The sequence below is a fragment of the Pseudorasbora parva genome, chromosome 21, assembly GCF_024679245.1.
Source record: "Pseudorasbora parva isolate DD20220531a chromosome 21, ASM2467924v1, whole genome shotgun sequence".
Classification (NCBI taxonomy): Eukaryota; Metazoa; Chordata; class Actinopteri; order Cypriniformes; family Gobionidae; genus Pseudorasbora; species Pseudorasbora parva.
Genome location: NC_090192.1, coordinates 22,767,014 through 22,788,547, shown reverse-complemented (window position 1 = coordinate 22,788,547; position 21,534 = coordinate 22,767,014). Strand labels below are relative to the sequence as shown.

Sequence of the window (21,534 nt, the reverse complement as noted above, 5' to 3'; positions counted from 1 at the left end):
CCTATCCAACGTTTGAAGAACCAATGGTTTCACAAACTTTATAGTTATACAAATAAAATAAAAAGTATCATAACACAGCAGGCTACATGTGTATTTGAATGTCGCTTTATTTAAATCTGAAGTTGGTAAACTTTTATTACTTGTGTTTTTATGAGTTTATGTAAACCATGGTAAATTATGCCATGAAGGTAAATGACCCTTAACTGCCCTTATGTAACATAAGTGGGAATTCCAGCACTTTAGCACGGATGCACGTCTGAGAAATAATCCCAGAATTCTTTCTTCTTGTTGCAAATGCATTTTTATTTATATGCTGCAGTTACATACACAAAATGAGTAAAAAAGTAGAAGCAACAAGCACACGAGTCTCCACAGAGTTTGTGAAATAGTGCATTGGCTTGAAAAATGGTTAGTAACATTATTCTGTTTTTAAGTAGAAGTGGCATCCACTCAGCGGTTTGTGGTTCTCAAGGTTGCAACATAGATTTGACATTCTCAATCAAAAAGGGAGAAAATAAAAGTTCTTTAAATTTTGTATTGATCAATATAAACATCTTTTAAAAGCCATAAAAATATGGTAACAGACAAATAGCAAAGCATCTCTCATCCATACGCATGATCTTAATTAATAAAACTGTACATTTGTTTATAATGTAACATCTCTGTGACCTTTTATAAGTAAATTACAGAATCTTTGACCACTGGTTAAGTGCAGTTTATTCTTTGATCATGCAGTGAAATGAGCTTTAATTCCAGTTTTGGAAAAACTGTTTAAAGATAACAGTCTCTCTGCCCTGTGGTAAAATCTCCACCTGTAAGACAGAAACACACTACATTTTAGAGGATCTGGCATCTATTCACATGTGAATAAACTCAACAGATGTCTAGTTCTTTTGAGCAGTGTGTGTGTGTTCACTACTCACTGCTCCCAATATGTGCAGAGGGCATTTCGAGAATGGGTTACCATACCTGGCCTTCACATGTCACTTTTATATTCACTTTCATAAATCGTCCACCCACCTACCCATGTCAGAATCATAATTTTATGTGCATATCGCTGTTTGTTTAAACAGCCAGACCGGGTCAGGCACAATAACATTAGCTCAACCAAGGGCATTTGGTTTTCCAGTTCTGGTAAGTGTCACAAGGGTATAATTTTAGTGCAGACCTGTGTTTTCATCTTGGGATAATTCATTTTCTGGATGAAGTCATCTGCCATTTTCAGAGCAGCCCTCTTCTCTTCTGCGTTCGCTCCACTTCCTGAGAATGACAGGAAATAACATTTCTATTATGACACTTATGCATCCGTGAAATGTGTATGAAATACGACTCTAATGCTCACCAAGCATTAATATATTTAAAAATGTAATTTATTTATTTGCCTTTACTCCAGTCTTCAGTGTCACATGACCCTTGAGAAATCATTAAGCTGATTTGCTGCCCACAAAATATTTCTTCTAATTATCATAGTTAAAAAATGGATGTGCTGCTTATTATTTTTGTGGAAACCTTTTTTTTCAGGATTCTTAAATCAACAGAAAGTTTAAAAGGACAGTGTTTCTGTGAAATATAAATCTTTCGTAACATTATATTAGTCTTTACTGTTGTCCTTACTTTTGAATAATAGTGTATATTATATACATTGTATTCTTTACTTCAATAAGCTCAAGCTAACTGTGTGATTTGTATATGTACATTTCTTTTTTTTTAAATACTTTTTTAAAAATTGAAACAGAGAACACAGTTATCATGGATGTTACAATTTCATTACATAGAATATTTCCAACATCTTCATATACAATATCACACTTTCATCATTGGCTTACATGCATAATCCATTTTTCCCAGAGCTTGTTAAATTTTTCAGATGTGAGTCTTAATATAAAATGTAAGGCTCTCCATACTGTATATTTCTTTTACTATCCCTAACCATCCCTAACCTTTGTTGGAGGGTCAACCTGCAACCATTTACGGGTTATTGCTTTCCTACAGCGTGCTAATAATATTTTAATTAAGTATTTATCCTTGTCTAACACATTTTCTGATATTTTGCCTAAATATAATGTAGTGAACGAAGTATCATTCTCCACTCCCATAATTTTCCCAATCTCTGCCACTACTTCTTGCCAAAAGGATTTTATTTTTTGGGCAGGGCCAGAAAATATGGTAATGATTAGCCATCGGGGTTTCACACTGCCTCCAACAAAAACCATGGCTCTGTGTGCCTGTACGTAGTGCTGTTAATTTGGGAGTTATAAAAAATCGTACTAAATTCTTCCATCTAAATTCCCTCCAGGATCTTAAGTTTTATGTGCATTTCTGAAATCCATAACTTGGACACAGTCACCTCTGATAACAAATCACTCTAAATTGTAATGTAGACACTGCCTTTTCTGTAAAGCTGCCTTGAAATTATATGCATTGTGAAAAGCGCAATACAAATAGATGTGAAAAATTTGAATTATATCCAGAATACAAGTGATTTGTTCATCAGACACTTATCGTGTTATTGTGACATGCATGCACAATTTTTCTCACCTTTCCAAACAAAGATCTTTCCATTGGCCCCATTGTCCAGGATAAAGCAGTCATCACGTACCAGCAAGTCCTTGGCAAATGGACTTTTCTCTGATACCTTGGTCAACTTCATTGACCCTGTTGCATCTGATACCTATAAAGAAATGACCATTTCTTCAGATTGAATGCACATGAAATGTGGGAGGTATGTTTGTTAGATCTTTTAGGAATTTTGGAAACATTAGATAAATGTGCATTGAGCAAGTATAGGTATGGATTAGATTCCTAATGGCAAGGATTCATCTGAACATCCACATGTAGTCTCAAGGGCTGTGTTTAAAATCGCCCCCTATACATTTATATAGAGCAATATTGGAGGGAACAGGCATTTGTATTGGTGTCTGAAACCACATTCGACAGTATCTAGTGCACTCATTCAATCCCAAAATACATCACAACAACCGATGTACACCATGCTAGAGTACAACGGCTAGAGTGTACCCACAATGCACTGTGGGATTTTCGGAATAAATTCCTGCATCTTGTTAGAAGATGGTGCCCGTAGCTGAATGCTTCATCTATCCTTTTTCCAAACCACTGGTCCAATGTGGGTACAATGTAATAACATACAGGTTGTGATGGATTTATTTTAATCATAACTATTATTTATTTTTCTTGCAGGAATAACATTTATATGCTTTGGAAAACTAAATGTCCTAAAACCTTGGACCAAAGTCAGTGTGTGTCTGAATCATATCTGAACATAACAAAAGGGGAAATGAAACGAGACCGATATCTAAATATATAAAATCATGCCTTTGAGTAACAAGGTGAAGTAATCAAGAAATGAGGATTTGCTTTTCCCTAGACTAGTAAAAGAAGGGTTTGCGGAATTATACTTTTTAATATAAAAAAAGTGTTGCGGCTTTGCGGGTTTGCGGCTCCTATTCTATAAAAACTGTTGCACTCTTTTTGCTGAAGGGATTCTTTCCAAAATTTGTCTAAGGTCCTCCGGCCGTGATTAAATAAGCATAATCTAAGGCATTGTCTGGAGTCTGTTTGATTATTGTAGACACCAGAGATCTTCTATTCTCAAGTGATCGTGTTTAGTGGAGCACTAGAGACCTTATTCCCAATTATAGTGTTCAAAAAGGTTGAGATATTGGCTGACCACACAGGTATTGAAGTAAGCTTAGTAGAGTATAAATTCATAGGTACCTGGCATACCCGGTTTAACTTAAATTATGTGCGTAGGGGAAAATCTACCACAAGGTATAAATTCCTTTTTAACCCTTTAGGCGCCAGAGTTTTTTTCCTAAAACGTTCGATTTTGACATCTTAATTTCAAAAGGCTATATCTTAAAAGTGATAAAAGATAGAAACTTTCTGTAAATTAGAGAAATATTAATTAGGACCCTAAGTTTATGTAGAGATTACATTTTCCCATCTTATTAGCATATTATGACGTCATAAAGTGGGGGCAATCTTGGATTATAGAATTTTTATGAAAAGCCACACGTTTAAATGATAAAATGCAGCACTTCTTTCCCCCCAAAATGTCCCTCACCTTCTGTGTGCTATATTGCACAATACTGAATGTTCAGGTAAATAGTAAACAAACTGTGTAAATCATTACTAATAAATGCTCTGATAAAACAGCTCACTCGCACGTCAGCTCCGCTTTTGTTTACACTGATTCAATGCGCTCTTGATCGTATATTTTGTATAGAATCATGAGTTAGTATGAGTCAGGAATGAAGTACGACATGTCTACCATCTAGTGGAGGTGAGGTTGAATTAAATTTGACACCCTATTTGACAAAATCGGCCGTTTTATTCTATGACGCATCTTGTCGAGTAAACTCGACCGTGGCGCCTAGAGGGTTAAAGGTTTATACATCTTTTATAAATCTTTTCTTTACAACTGGAGCTGCCAATAAACTGCCAGCACAAGGCATCCCCTCCAGTGCACTCCTTTTCATTCACTTCTTCAAATGGCCTATATTAGTGGAATAATGTAGGGAAGAGTGAATTAGGTTATAGGGGGCCATTTCAAACACAGCTATGGACTTTCCACAGTTTAGATCAGGAGTGCTTCAACCCTAAATAAACACATCTGATCCAGCTAATCAAGTCCTTCAGGTTTATTTGAAAACTACAGGTATACGTGTTAGAGCTGGGTTGTAATTAAACGCTGCAGGGTTGTGCAAAACTCTGTTCCCTCCAGGAACTCTTGGTTTAAAATTAACCTAACACATAATGTAGTTGTGGTACCTTATAAAGGGAGGCGGAATTTGATGCATCTGCTTGACTGTCCTCCTCTGGAGTGCTTTCTTTCAGCTCTGGCATCGGACCAAGAACCTGTTGATTATAACAGAAGGTAGAAGAGCAACATAGTCAGAGCTCATTGCCTAAAACAGTTTTCATAATCATGACATTTTGTTTTTCAGAATCAGAAAGATATATATGGCAAGTTTTGTGAATGTACTGATATGTCATTTACAGGTGTACAGTTTAAGATGTTATTTACAGAAGTACATCTGTAAATAACATCTTAATCTGCACACCTTTTTAGTGGCATATTCTAAGCAAAAAAATTAAGTGTGGGTTTTTGCACTTCAGAAAGAGTAAAGGAAAAAAAAAAATAGTGATGAATTCGGAAAATGTGCATATTATGTTGCTGTCCGTTCCAGATTTATATTCAAGATTCTATATGTTATTAGTAATTTTGGCTGAAATATGTCTGTCCTGGCAAAATAACTAATATTAACTAATCATTTTCTGGAATGTACTTACTCACTTTTTACTTATTTAAAGTATGCAGTTCTTTCAGATTTTTAATCTGGGCTTTGAGTGTAAAAAAAAATTCAGCTGTTTATAAGAGCCATTCATTTACATCACAAATTTAAGCTAAGATTTTAAAAACTCAGTGTACAATACCAGCTCCGGACAACAATATTTTAAAGTGTTATGAACTGGCTTTTTAATTTTTAATACTGTTGTCTGAGGTCAACTAATGATTTTACACTCAAAAACACCCCAACTAATAAGTAATAGGCTATTTTCTACACTGGTTTTGAGGCTCTCTCCTGAACGCTGGGTTTTGATGGACGTGCCGCACTGAAAAATTGTAAGTAAATGCCCACGGCTAGGATTGGATAAGATTTGCACATTTAATGAGCTTCAACTACCCTGTCAGTTCACTGGAGGGATTGGTTTGAAAGCGGCAACCGGAATGGTTCTCTGACAGGTCTCTCAAAACGTATTTCTCAAACAAACACAATGATTTCTCTCTATAATCCACCCACGATTTATTTATTTTTGTATTACTTGGCCCGCCCAATCGGTGGATATAAGTGCAAATTACACACACTCTTCAAACACAACACAGATCAAGGAATGACTGTTATTTCACTATTTCAGATTCACCAGCCTACTGACATGCTTATGTTTTGGTAGCCCATCTGGAAAACACATAGCCCTGGGACGTTGGGCTTTGCGAGCCCCCTGGCCCATAACATTGCATGTCCGATCTGATCCCGAATCGCAATGAACCAACAAACAAGGGATTCTCCAGCATGTGAAAGCATGCCAAGGTATTTTCTGTTAGACGCGCAAACATAATCAATACGTACAACATGTTTTACTCACATAAGTGTGTTGCATCATTCCTGTCGGATCCACTATAGAAGGAACAGCATTGTGTTTTAATCTCAATATGTCTGCAAATCCAGTTTCGACCTGTGTCTTGTTTACTAACTTGTTTACTAATCTTGCTATCTTCGGCATATTTATTGCTCGTTTAGCTGCACGAGTCTGTGGGCGGGGCTACACAAGCAGGCGTACATATTTATCTGTAGAGGTGGTGTCTTCCCCTTCTAATACGTCATTGATTTGAGAGCCTCGTTTTCTGGGGAAGTTTTCACTTTTCAGCTCCGAAATGTACAGGATATTCTTATGTTACCGTGACCTTTTATATAGCCAAGGCTTTTATATATCAAATATACAAATTTCTCAATTCATCACCCCTTTAAGAATTCAGAAAAGATGAATCACTGTCTGGCCTATGGAGATTTCGGTATGGAGAAGGTTTTTCGGTTTTACTACAGCTCACTGTGGGTGTATATTTGCACAGTTTATTGCTCTTTATTGATCTTTTGGGACCTGAATGTCCCAAATTGTGACACTTGACATCAGATTTAAAGGATTGAAGTGAAGTGTAAAGCTAAATGAACACAGAAGGGCAGAGTTGATACAGAGTTGAATTTTTTAGGTTTTTGCCAAAAACCACTGGCCTGTTGTTACCTGTAGCATTTCCTGTGTCTCCTCTCCCTCATTGATGTTAGTGATCTGGGCTTTGCCGTGTCTGTCTGTATCTCTGATCAGAGTGGCGATCTCCCGCACCTTCTGCTTCTCAAAGATGTTTGCCTGAGATCCTATCCATGATACAATCGTCTGGAGAAAGAAAAAAAATATTTTTAGGAATATTTTGTCACTTTTGAACATTTGAATGCATCCTTGCTGAAAAAAACTATTAATTTCTTTCAAAAAAACAAACAACAACCAAAACATCTTACTGACCGCAAACTTTTGAACAGAAGCGTATAGAGAGAGATATACATAGTCAAACAGACAGGCACACACCTCGCCCAGGTCGAGTATGAAGCAGTCCCCTTTGTTAAAGCTCTGCCAGCTCAAATCCACTTCCTTGGCTCTGATGTTGCGCTTCCCTTTGATTTGGTATAACCTCTGAACAGGTCCAGATCCAGACTGTGTTCTTCTAAAGCCGGACTCCACACCTCCCTCCTGCACAAACAGAATAACGTGACTATGAAAGGAACATGAGCAATCATTAGGTAATTATCCATACAGTATTACTGCAACAATAAGCTTGTGTACATGTGAGAGAATGTAAACACACATAACCACATCTCACCTTGTAGCTGACTCCTCGAGGGAAGAGGTTCATGAATTCTGGGGACTCGTATCCCTGAACCTGTCTGTGCTGGACTGGATCTCCACCCAGGAAGTTATCCAGCTGCGTAGCCAACATGGCACAAGCTACCTGCTCGTCACGAGACGATTTTTCTCCTAAAAGCAAGAAAGAGGAAGAGAGAAAATACACTTTAGTATGATGGTCACCTTTAGACAATCTATAAGTAACGTCGTACATGCATGTCAACTAACTCTCAGAGTGTTAGTAGTACTGTTAGGGGTTGGATTAGGGTTAGTAGAAATTAAATTGTTGGGGGACCATAAAAAATGTAAGCAGATATTAAGCAAACATTTTTTTTATTAGTATTAAATTAGCATTTTAATTAGTATTAAAAATACTTACATTCTAATGAGACATGTAGGTGCAACATACTTTATTTTACAGTCCTGTCCCCCATGTACATACTATGTACTTATTGTAGCAATTGCAATAACTAGGCACCTAGTTAACCTACACCTAAACCTAACTTTTACCCATGTACCCACCTTATTACTTTCTTAGGTAAGTACACTGTAATTGCAAGTACTGTAAAATGAAGTACAACTGAATATCTAAAGGGGACATCATAATCATGTTCCTGGAAATGAATATAGTGTATATTCCATAATCGGTAACACTTTATAATAAGGTCTCATTTCTGAGCATTAGTACTTGCATTTCTTTGTGCATGAAGTAACTGAGCACTGAGCAGAATATTATTAACCTTTTAATATTAGTTAATAAAAATAGATTTTTTTATTGTCTGGTCATGTTAGTTCATGGTGCATTAACCTATGCTATGTTAGCTGTTATATCTTTTGATTATTTTGAAATTAACATTAACTAAGATAAACAATTTCTGTATTGTTTATTTTTAGTTCATGTACTCTGTGTAGTTAGTGTTCATGTCACTAATGTAGTTAACTTATGTTAACAAATGAAACCTTATTGTAGTGTTACCCATATAGAATCCACTTATAAATAACTTTACAAACTTCTTCTTTTACATGCCAATAAAAAAGTCAGCAAACAAAAATAAGACGACGGAAACCCTGTGTGTGTTAACAATGAGTGCAATTTTGCACAATTCTGCCCTGCGTGATATGCCACCATAGCCACTTCCTCTGTACCACCGAGCAACAGTTTTCTGAGCTGAGCTGTTTGATGATCCGTTGAGCAATGATGCTCATTTTGTCTTGTCGCTGCCTGGAATCCAACTAACAAACATAAAGTATGCTAGCTAATACATGTCTATGGCCTATTTTCTCCTGCATTATTGTCACTTGCGACAGAAACATGGCAAACGTCTATAAACCAAACGCCACCCTTTCCTTTACAGCGGCATGCTTTTGCCCCTTCCTAAATGTTTATCCATTTTCAGTAGCTTGTTAAAGTGCCTTACAACCTAGTTTGATCATTTATTTTTTTATTTGTTATGCAGTGAAATCAACATAAATGTTTGTGTATATATATATATATATATATATATATATATATATATATATATTACTTTTACATTTATTTATATATTTTTCCCCTTAAGATTCAAGGTAATGTGCTGTTAAAAAGATAAATGCAATAAATAAATGCATGATGATTACAAAGTCAATGAGTAATTGTAAAAAAAGAAAATAAATTGTGATCTCAATATTGACTAGGATAATCATGATTTAGTTTTTTCCCCCCATAATCAAGCAGTGGTACTACGTGTTGGAGCCAGGTTTTTATGCTGGAATTGTATTTATAACTTAACTGTTGACTTTATTATGGTTAAATATGTTTTTGATGAACTTAAAGGAGATAACTTTTATTTTGTAAGGTGACTGGCAGATTGGAGTCAGGTGTGAAGGTGGTGAAAGCACAGCTTTCAACCACACATAGTTTGATTGACCTTTATTAACCTTTTTATTTATTTCTTTTGAAAATAAATACTTTAACATTAACCTTATAGAGGTAATTTCTTGGATTATCAAAATAATCCCTCAACCAACACAAGACTTTCATTTTGAATTAATGGTTGACAAAAGCCCCTACACTATGCACAATCTATTATGTAAATACGTAGAACATGGTGGTTTTGTCTCTGAAGTAGAAGGTTCATTATGAATAATATGGTGGGGTTGGGAACTGAGACAAGGGATTCTGAATAATGAAGAGATGGGGGTGTTTATGGATATTGGATGCTTAATGAAAAGGCATGAGAGAAGATGGCTCATCATGATGACAACCAGCTAGCTTAGTGTAATCTAAAGCGCCGGATACACCATAAGACAATAGACCTAACTGAAGTCCCGTCACAGGCCTGCTGAAACATTAATGACCTATGAAAACACTCACCCATGCCTTTTTCCCTTGGGACTCATCCCTGTTCATCCCTCTCTCCTGTCTATCAGCCGTTCTATCCTAACGTTCTGTGTACTCACACAGACCGGGTCAGGCCCACTCGACTGTGTGATCAAGCGTATTGTTTATCTCAGCAGGCTTTATTGTTTCAGTCTTTTAGACCCCATACGATGAGCATGAATCATGACTGACTGACCCTGACCCTGGCTTCACTTCTTACTATATACTGTGTATCCTCAAGCCATATGGAATGTTGTTATAGGAAAAAAAAAAGAAGAATCTTTGTGTATCCCCATAAAATAGCCATGTCTTAAACACCTTCAAAAGTTTATTTTTAATTAATTATTTAAATTAATTTTAAAAAGTGGTATAAAACATTTAAGACTTTTTGTACATTTTTTTCCCCATAAAACAAGTTCATAGTGACCATGTCTGCCCAGTTTCAAAAGTTACAACTAACATAAATAAATAACAGTACAATGAATTCATTTCAGGTCATCCAAAAATGAAGTTTAAAAAAACATAGACTTGGGGTATTTTTTAATATTAGTATTGTAAATAAATAATTACATAATTTTCTTTAAAGGGTTACTTTAGCATATGGCTTTGTATCAATAGAAATCCTGGAGTATATTCAAATGATTGTGCTTTCCCCCCTCATATCCCCCTGAGACAAGAGATTTATGCATTTTATTTCTGGAAAATTTCCTCCTATGATGCAAATTGTCGATATTTGCGTCATAGGAGGAATGCTTGGCCAAAGGCTAAAGACTACAGCCAGCAGAGGGAGCCATTTCCGCATGTTTTGAACTCGCGCATGGGGGATGGAGATCACACTCAGAGCTCAGCTGGCAGCTACAGGCACTCATTTAAACGGAGCTATGGTGAGCAATGTAAGTCTTTTAACTTCTCAAATTAATTTCTATGAAAGTTAAGCTTGCAAAGGCATGAACTGAAACGCGCCAGACTGAACTCGCGTTGTGAATGTATGCCGTGAGTGTAGTCGCGATTACCTCAGCTCTCATCACGAGAGCTCATCAGCTCATTTATCTGACTCCTGCAGTTAGTGCTCAGAGCTGTGAAACTCGCGCGGTGACTCACTCATTATATTTAACAGACATGTTCAGTTTTTAATTATAGTGTCTTCTCCAACTCAGTCACACTTATCAAGTTGGTGGCTTTGGGAATGGCCTCACAGGGCAGCGAAGCATTCTGGGAATTGTAGTCTTTCATCCCCATGAGACAAAAATACATTTTCTGTCTTTTCTCAGTCTAGAAAGCACCAAATTCAAAAATAATTTCACATTTCTACTACATTGATGACCCAGTTTAAATACAGATTCATCTTCCCAGCGCTGAAGTACCCCTTTAAGTCATTAGCATGAAGGTGAATTTTGTGAATGAAAGGGGGAATTCACTACTTTTAAATTAAACTTGGCTTTCTATCCAATAGAAAAGCAAAAAATCGATTCTCATGACTAGAGAAAGGGCTGTGGTGTTCCCTTTTTACCAAAAACTCTTGAACTTTTGATTTTGGCACCACCCTTCTGTGGATTCAATTGTCCTTGGGCAGGAACACAAAAATGCATAATTTTGATATGTAGTTTCGAAATCCCTGGAGCTGTCAAAACTCCACCAGATTATGTAAAATCATGCTGTCCTCTTTTGCTGACAAGCTGTGATATTTGGATGCAGGTAACACAGAGAAAGATTGTTAATTTATTTACATATATTAACAACATTGCAACAATACAAAACAAGCTGAAAATCGTCCACGTTGATGCATTCTAATGTTTTTTCAGGCAACATGTTCTGTCCCTTTAGAACCACGAGATTCATGTCTAATTTCATGAGTTCACACTTACAAATAATCAGATGCGTATTTGGCGCACTATCTGAGGGGAAGGCTCCGAGCTCTGAATTTTGTCCTGAACCCAGAGTACTCCCCCCGTATCTCTGATTAGGATAGTTAACCAAGTAAGTGTGAGGAGACGGGGTGGTGGTGGGATGCAGGAAACTGTCGAGGAACATAGGCGAGTCGGCTATGTATATACAGTATATATGACTCATCTTGTACTGCTTGGATAGGCAATTTGAATGTGTTCCTCCCGAACTTTTTTTATAAAACGTTAAAAAAATACAGAACCCTACTATAATCAGTATTATGCCAATCATTAAAAGTACGATGTCATCAAATACTAAATTGTGTATTCTGTGTCTTTCAGACTGCATAGCTGAAGGCGACAAAATTAACCAATGGAAAAAATCATGAGCTGTCATCTCACCAATCCACATGTGGAGATCGGCACCCTGGTCACCCCGGTTATCCAGCACAAGGTAGGAGTCACCATTGAAGAAAGCTCCCACTTCAGCTTTATCCAGAGGAACAGCCTTCATCTTCTCCACTCGCCAGCATCTCAGTCCCGGCTGCCTAATCTCATCCCCAAACTGTCCTGGAGCGGCCTGAAATCGGAGCATTCTGCAGAGAGAGAACAAATTGTGATAAGGGGAGGATCAAAAAACAATAGAAGAGGACTTCAGGCAGCAGGAATCAAATTTATAGATTAATAAAAAGATTAATTCTTTGTCCTGAATGATGTTTTGAAAGCTGAAGAAGACTTGAGGTCAGTGTTTCCCAGTCCTGTTCCTAGAGAATTACAGTGTTATGTATCCCAATGAGTTGAATCAGGAACAAGGTTAGGAAACATTGGTTCTCAATTTCAAGGCTGCGTCTTATAAAGGCCCGGGTCACACCAAGAACAATAACGATATATAACCACCAGACTCGTGCAAAATTCAGAATTTCAGGTTTTGCCGCCGTTCAATTTATGAATTGGAATTTGAATTGAATTGACTCCGCCTCACAGGAAGTTGAATGACAGGAAGTAGAATTAAATTCATGACAATTCAAAGAAATTCCACAGTCACACAACAGAAAGAATGTGTTGAATCTCACATACATTCAGTGTTAGGAAGCTTACTTTGGAAATGTAAATGCTCAGCTTACTGTTAAGTTAATCATTATAAATGTGGTTTGGATTACTTTATTAATGCAAAGCAATTTTCTTTTAATATGATTAGTAACTAATTGAATTACACATTATACATCAGTAATACAACAATTACATTAATTTTGTAATTTAATAACAATTTCATTACACACATCTACGCTGTAAAAATATTACACAGTATCTACTTGAAAAAATTATGGTAACAATATTACACATAGTATTTAAGTAGTTTTTATGATTCATTAAATCTTATTAGTGGAATTGGCTTTTTCAATTTAAGTTGATTTTGGAAGAAAACACACACACACACACACACACACACACACACACACACACACACACACACACACACACACACACACACACACACACACACACACGGCATAATTAAGCTAATTCTCTTAATATAAACACGTAATCTTATTTTCCTTCATTTTATCAGCTTAATCAGTTCCTCAATTCAAGCCTCAAAATTGCTTACATTTCCTTAAAAAAAATTGTAAAGTGTATCTTGGTTTTATTTATTTACAACACTGAACCACAATTTTCATCAGAAAAAAATACACACTATTTTTAATTATCACCTTAATTTTTTTGTGAAAATTACAAGACCAATGATTCTTTTTTTACAGTGTCACTCCTCAACCCTGCATACATTTTCTTCTAAAATAAAGATTATGATAAATTTAAATAAATTAACCCCTCAATGTTGTTTAATTAGTTTTGTTCCAATGGTATTTTAATTTCAAAGTAAAATAACTCAAAGTTGTTGTAAATGTAGTTATCATTAATCCAATGCAAAACTCACTGAGCGACACTGATGCATCTAATTCCCAATCACTCCTCAAATGTTTTATCATTGAGTCTGCAGCGTTCTGCTCTGAAGATCTTTCCTGAAACCCTATTTAGCCTAAAGATTCTCTCAACAGATGCAGATGAAGCTGCTATGACAAGATGGACATGTAAAATGAATGAGTTATGCACTCAATACTTGGTCGGGAATCCTTTTGCAGAAATGACTGCTTCAATACGGCGTGGCATTGAGGCAATCAGCCTGTGGCACTGCTGAGGTGTTATGGAGGCCCAGGATGCTTCAAAAGCGGCCCTTAAGCTCATCCAGAGTGTTGGGTCTTGCTTCTCTCTACTTTATCTTCACAATATCCCACAGATTCTCTATGGGGTTCAGCTCAGGAGAGTTGGCAGGCCAATTGAGCACAGTAATACCATGGTCAGTAAACCATTTACCAGTGGTTTTGGCACTGTGAGCTGGTGTCAGGTCGTGCTGAAAACGAAATCTTCATCTCCATAAAGCTTTTCAGCAGATGGAAGCATGAAGTGCTCCAAAATCTCCTGATAGCTAGCTGCATTGACCCTGCCCTTGATAAAACACAGTGGGCCAACACCAGCAGCTGACATGGCACCCCAGACCATCACTGACTGTACTTGGCACTGGACGTCAGGCATTTTGGCATTTCCTTCTCCCCCGTCTTCCTCCAGATTCTGGTACCTTGATTTCCGAATGACATGCAAAATTTGAGCAACAGTCCAGTGCTGCTTCTCTGTAGCCCAGGTCAGGCGCTTCTGCCGCTGTTTCTGGTTCAAAAGTGGCTTGACCTGGGGAATGCGGCACCTGTAGCCCATTTCCTGCACACGCCTGTGCACGGTGGCTCTGGATGTTTCTACTCCAGACTCAGTCCACTGCTTCCGCAGGTCCCCAAAGGTCTGGAATCGGTCCTTCTCCACAATCTTCCTCAGGGTCCGGTCACCTCTTCTCGTTGTGCAGCATTTTTTGCCACACTTTTCCTTCCCACAGACTTCCCACTGAGGTGCCTTGATACAGCACTCTGGGAACAGCCTATTCGTTCAGAAATGTATTTCTGTGTCTTACCCTCTCGCTTGAGGTGTCAATGATGGCCTTCTGGACAGGGTCTGATCGGCAGTCTTACCCATGATTGCGGTTTTGAGTAATGAACCAGGCTGGGAGTTTTTAAAAGCCTCAGGAATCTTTTGCAGGTATTTAGAGTTAATTAGTTGATTCGGATGATTAGGTTAATAGCTTGTTTAGAGAACCTTTTCATGATATGCTAATTTTTTGCGACAGGAATTTTGGGTTTTCACGAGCTGTATGCCAAAATCATCAGTATTATTAAAACAATAAAAGACCTGAAATATTTCAGTTGGTGTGCAATAAATTTTAAAATATATACAAGTTTAATTTTTATCATTACATTATGGAAAAAAATGAACTTTCTCACAATATGCTAATTTTTTGAGAAGGACCTGTAGATGCCACATTCGACCAATCCAAACAGACCTTTAATGCATTTACTTTTACTGTGTTACATTCTTAAAGCCGTTTCGTGCCTTTGTCTTGTTGTATTGTGTTAGTTTAGCAAAATCATCTGCTAAGGTCTATTTCATAATAGATATTTATGTGTCTAACTACGGTTGCAGGCACTCAGTCAACTTGCTTTTGAATTTTGACAGACCACTCCAATATGGCAGACAGCTTATATGCATGTATGTGTGTGTGTGTGTGTGTGTGTGTGTGTGTGTGTGTGTGTGTGTGTATGTACGTATATATATATATATATATATATATATATATATATATATATTACACACACACACACATACACATACATATAAGTAAGTATATATATATAGAGTTCTCTGTGTGGTTATCGTTATAGCTGTAAGAATAGCTCTGCTATTCTATAATATTGAGAATGATTTTTAGAACTATATCTTTATCGTCATTATAGTTATCATCCTCGGTGTGAACGGGCCTTAAGGCTGCATATCAAGGCTGTCACATCATCAATCTGCATCGAAGTTCAAAAGAACAGCATTTATTTGATATAGAAAGTTTTTGTAAAAGTCTATAGTTCTACTGTACTTTTGATCAATGTAATATAGCCTTACAGAATACAATGAGTATTAATTTCTTTATTTTTGTAAATCTCAGACCCCAAACCTTTGAACATTAATCTATTATATATTTAGGAGTACATAAAGTGTATTATTTTTATATTAAAAAGAGATTTAAAAATTCGTAATCTTTCTTTCTTAAATGTATTTTCCACAACATTTTGCTCACAAATAAAGCAGCACATCTACTAGTCATTTGGCTCCTGGGCCGATGGGTACTCTATTGTAGCTTGACTCCTCTCACTAATTTGCCAAGAGAGCTATCAGTTAAAGACTACTGTTATCTGATTGGTTCTTTGACCTGTCAGTAACTTGACTGCCAAAACACATGGTTTGGATTCTGGAAATCTGTTTGTTTGGACACAACAGTGTCGTTGTAAACATGAAAACATGTAGATTCCAGCATACTCCTGCCAATAAAACACTCAAGACAATAAGGATACATAAGCATGAGGATGAGTCCAGTTCTATTATTCTTTGTTGAGAAGCTTGAGCCATATGCAACTGAACCACAGACTGAAAAACAGCACATTATTATCAAATATTTTGATTAGTATGTAGGCTAAGGTAAATAAATCATTGCTAATATAAGATAGGATATCATCTTTGATAGGCCGTGTGATTTACAACATGGATATTGGCGCTGCAAATAAACTGGCATGGTACACAAACATATCAATCAGTCTAATTAGGCTCTTGTTGTAATGGTCTGACACTGATAGGAGCTCTAGAACAGAGCTGCATTACTTCACTCTCATTTAAAGAAGAGCCCTCTCATGTCACTCCAAGACATGCCATAAAGCAAGTCAGACACGTCCACGTCTATCTCTCCTAGTTACTGTTGTGAACACATATGAAACAACTATGGCAGAGTTCAATTGCATGGCTCGCTGCTCCTCCCTCTTTATCTGTTCATTCAGTGCTGCGTATCCTGTTTAGTCACTGTTGGCATGACACCTCATAAACTGCAAGGAAGCATTAATAGGGAACAACCCCTAATAAATATTATGATTCATTTGTAGCTATTCCTAGTTCACTTTATGATACAAATGCATGGCCGGTTTTAAAATCAGATGTAGGCTAAATTTAAATTACACAAGTAAGTAATGTCTAAGCTAGATGTATTGTAATGAATTCTAAACAGGGTCATTGAGTTTCAGTCATAAAACATCATTAAAACATGAATTAAATGTTTGAGTAAGCAGAACTGGCAGTGACCAGTTTCAGTTAGATTTAAGTTGGTCTAAAAGTTCACACCGACTTAAAATGTGTCAGTTGTGTGACCTCAAAATAAAAAGAAAGTTCTAAATACTCATAAAAGTTCACTTGATTGAACTAATAATTTATTATTTTGAGCAGAGTGTTGAGTAAAGATTTTTGTTAACCTGGTCCTATAGAGCCAAACAGTAGTGCAAATAGTAGTAAGATGCTATTTATAACCATTTAACACTTTTCCATCACAATTAAACACTCATTATTGACACTTTATTGACACTTTTTGAATATTTTAATTAAAAAGAAATGCTACTCCGAATGGAAAAGGGAGAAGAATGAGTTCAGAAAAAGGCAGATTTGAAGTTGGGCTGGTCGTGTCAAAAGATGACGCTACCCGCCTCTGCAACACTGATTGCATATCAGAGGTGGGCGGAGTTAGTGTAAATTTCAAACAAGGTGGGGTATTTGCACTTGATGAAACAATACCTCGTAATCTTTAATCAAAATAACTTCCACTCTCTCTTGCAATGACCTCCTTTCCCTTTTTTGATTTAAGCGTTTACTTGCACCAAGGCGGGACAGCCTGTCACTTACAAGGCATCACAGCAATAGCAAACCACAATGATCCAATCAATTCCAGAGGGACGAAATCAAGTCCCACTCTACATTTTTCTTTTGTTCGAGAACCTGTTTGAGTCAGCTATAAGCCACAATAGGAAAGAAAAGACTATCACGACTTCCGTTTCATACCGACTAACCAATTCGTCTGATTAGACGACGTGTCCTCCATGTCATGACTCATGAACAAGCAACAGGCCGTTCACAATGTCCCACCTAATTAAGTGCTCTAACACCCCACCCTCACACTACAGCAAGGTGTAAAATTAATTGGTTTATCAAGGAAGCAAATATTAAAGTGTCAAGATGTTTAAGCAAAAAATAACCAGTAGCGTGTATGAAGCGCCCAACTACAGTGAGTCATGTTGCTGACACAATCTGTTTCCTGTTTCAAGTTTCTGATCAGACAAAAAGTTTATTGAAAATTTAGGGAAGACAAGGGCCAAATACACTTATGTGACTCTTAACTGGATGTAACAGGTATGGATCAAAGGATCTCTTTCCATATGCATTACCATTCAGAAGGAATTTACTGTAATCATCACCTCTATAATATAATAAATAAATAAATAATGAATGGTGAAGAGTGTGTGTTCAGCTTCACTAAGCATCATTTCAAAAAGAATGCGTCTGAAATTGCATACTGTCACCTTGTATCCGAATGTATTTAGTAGGCGGAACATTTATATAGAAAATGATCCAAATGGTAGGCTACTCAGATAACTGACCTCTTCCAGTGAGACTCTGAGGTCCAGAGCAAACATACACTCTACTTTTCCATGACAAGACATGACAATGACAACACGGCAGATACTAATATGTCTAGATATCATTCATACTACACAAATTTATACTATATTGAACATACTTTTTTTGTGGTCACAAGAACCAAATCAAACAGTATGCGATTTCAGATGTAGCTTACCGGTCATAGTAGGTATGGCATTTTAAGAAAAACCTAATTTGCAACTGTTCTATAATGTATGTATGAACAGTATGAACATACTACATTCACCATGTGCACTTTTATGTGATCTGCAACATGACTTCCCTGCCATTCAAAGTTGTACATTAAATGCACACTTCGATCTGGTATTTTTCATCTGTGAATACCACGAAGTCACACATACTAATTTTCATTTACTATATTAGAAAAGTATGCATAATCAGATCTGGGGATTGTTTTCAGACATGTTTCCTGAACACTTCCCCCATCTGCTATTGGCCGACATAGTCAGCCAATGGTGTGACGGGGGGCGGGACTGAGTGCCGCTACTGGGCATGATGTTCAAATCAAAAACTTACCAAAGTTCCACAGTGTTACACTTTTTCTGTAAACCATCTATTTCTGTTTATTTATAGCTGTCTCTGCATGTTAAGATATGACATGAGTGATATAAAATATAATTTTATTTTAGGCCTATATCACTGATATCACATAATTACACATTCAGTTAATTGAAGCATTTTAGTATTAAAAAAATACACAACTTTAGGTTTAAAAATGATCACACGGACTGAATCAAGACTGCACTGAAAACAATCTCCTATATCTAAAACAGAACATAAAATATGACAAACACAGGTACATCGCAGTATAGTGGAGCATGTCTATGCGCCTAATGTGCAGGTAGTGATGACAACATAAACTCACAGCTTCCCCTTAAAAGTAAAGTGTGTGCTGAGCACTTAAAGCTTAGAAACACTAGTCCACTTAACTGCAAAACCCCTTCGGCCTGCTCCGGCATGCTTTCTGAGTCCGGCTCCATTCTGCCTTTTTCAGTGTGTGTGTTAGTTCACCTGGCCTGGTTAGCTTATATGTGTCCAGTAACTGGACACGGGGGAATAATCCGAGCGGCCCTGCCGAGGACGCCCCACAGCGAGGAGAGTCGGGTTGCCTGACAAACGCTAAAGTCTAGCGTGATAATTACTGCAAGGCGCACCATCCATCTTTCCTCCAGTCATCAGAGGGAGTTGATGGAGGAAACACGGTAAGAGGTTTTAGTTTCAAAAGAAAAAAAGTTAGTGTCCAAAAAGAGATGGAACTACCAGCTTTTATTTTATTTATTTTTAATTTAATTGTCATATATTACTTTTGACCTTTTTGCTGAAATGTTATAATTTTAGCATATCACTTTTAATAGATTGTTGCCTATATAGGAGCTTGGCCTAGTTATTGTTATAAAACGCGAATTATGTCAACTACAGAAACTATGAACGTATGAACTTGCGAGGTAGCACGCAAAACCATAAAAAAAACAGTTATTGGTATATTTTTTAATAAACGTACAAAACACACGCAAATGAACATATAAATTATCGCATAAATAATAATAGTTATCACATAACATAGGATTAAACAGAAAAGCGAGATGAAAAACTGATAAGTTGGTCACATCCGTCCGCTAGAAAGACATGCAAGTAGACCGTGAACAGATAAATTGCAAGAAACAATTAAGGGTACATTTTATAAATTCTCAGAAAGAACTGCAATTAAGTTTGAGGGAAAAAACGGTAAGTAGCCTATAGTGTACAAAAGGGTGAGCTATTTATGTTAGTGCATTTCATTTCATTTGCGAAGCTCAAGTTTACTTACTAAAAGTCCAAGACCAAGTAAAAATCAAAATGTGCAAAATATTTTTTGTACTAACATTTGAGGTTAAAATGTTGTAGGCTAGCATTTCTAAACTCCACAAAGCCTACTTCTAATTTAAGAAATACGCCAGATGTGAAAGGTGTGGAGTTTTGGGAGTGTCTCCTATACCCAAACTTCACACTGCTTTAAGTCACTTATTTGCTCTATAAATTAATGTATTTGCCACAACAGGGACGCAGCCGCAAATAGCTGGTTTGAGGATGTTATGTGTGTATAATTAGTGAATTTCTGAGCATTTTTACAGATTTTCAGTGCTTACCTTGCTGCTGTGAAAGTTAGAGCACCTTGCAAAGTTTCGAGAAAGAAAGGAAGAGATTTTGTAAAGAGTAACACTGTGTACAAAACCACTTCCTGCATTAATTCTGGCCCAGCCCCTTTAAATACAGCCCCACCTAAACAAACAGATGTCTGGAGAATGAGGCAAAAAATTTGCAATAGCACGAAAGAGAGAAATTTAAGATTTGTTAATAGTAAAACAAATGATTTGCTTGTTTTGAATACATTTTACTACAGGAAAACCCTCATGGGTTGTGCGGACTTAAAAGAGGGAAGACAATATTTTTTAAAAAATTATGTTTAGCTAGAGGGGTTTTCGTTTTTTCTGTTGTATATACGAGTCACACCCAGCAGTCAGTAACAAACGCATTCATGATTATGTCAGGGCTTGCTTATGGACACAAACCAAATGAACAGAAAATAGATAAGCCTAAAACCTGGATAGCATGTATATAAGATCTTGAATCACTACTTGAGATTCTTCGGAATGAAAAGTGCATTATAAATAAAATCTATTATTATTATTATTATGATCTTAGAGTTGCAAATCATACATGAAAGTTGTCTATTTAAAAAAAAATAAAGGAAATCCAGGTGTCAGACTGTGGTTTCAGCCATTTATTAAAAACAAGAACTAGTATAAAATGTCTGTAACATTGGCACAAGCTCCTAAAAGCAAGAGGCATCTCTGATGAATTTGTGCATTTTCTTATAGAAATTTAAAATGAGGATACAAAATCAAGTGGAGCACTTATGGAAATCACCCTTCCTATATCTTTGTTACCCTAAACACAGTCTATTGAAAAAAGTCATATGATGACAAATTTAAGTGAACAATGACTTAATTTTCCAGTTACCCAACTCAAAGACATTTCCTTACCAGTAAGTTTCTCACTTCTGCAAAACATTAAACCACAGACTAATCACATGAACAAAAACAGTTGAAAAATTAATCTTGTCCCACTGAAGAAAAAGTCATACAGGTTTGGAAC

The 21,534-nt window shown here is 36.7% G+C and overlaps 1 protein-coding gene across 1 annotated transcript; it reads right to left on the bottom strand.

The window, feature by feature from the left end:
* Positions 1–275: 275 nt before the first annotated feature.
* Positions 276–20,627, bottom strand: capgb (capping protein (actin filament), gelsolin-like b). The gene is made up of 9 exons (XM_067429367.1): positions 20,526–20,627; positions 12,121–12,314; positions 7,454–7,608; positions 7,162–7,323; positions 6,823–6,972; positions 4,792–4,878; positions 2,539–2,671; positions 1,169–1,260; positions 276–812 (listed from the first exon to the last, which is right to left on the bottom strand). The coding sequence occupies exons 1-9, from the start codon at positions 20,621–20,623 to the stop codon at positions 747–749; spliced, it is 1,137 nt and encodes a 378-aa protein (XP_067285468.1). The 5' UTR covers positions 20,624–20,627; the 3' UTR covers positions 276–746.
* Positions 20,628–21,534: the final 907 nt, after the last annotated feature.

Coding starts and splice junctions, on each gene's coding strand:
- capgb (XM_067429367.1), bottom strand. CDS start 20,623: ATGCAGGAAGTGGTTTTGTACACAGTGTTACTCTTTACAAAATCTCTT. Junction 7,609..12,120: donor CGATCTCCACATGTGGATTG/GTGAGATGACAG, acceptor TCTTGCTTTTAG/GAGAAAAATCGTCTCGTGAC. Junction 6,973..7,161: donor TCATACTCGACCTGGGCGAG/GTGTGTGCCTGT, acceptor TTCTTTCTCCAG/ACGATTGTATCATGGATAGG.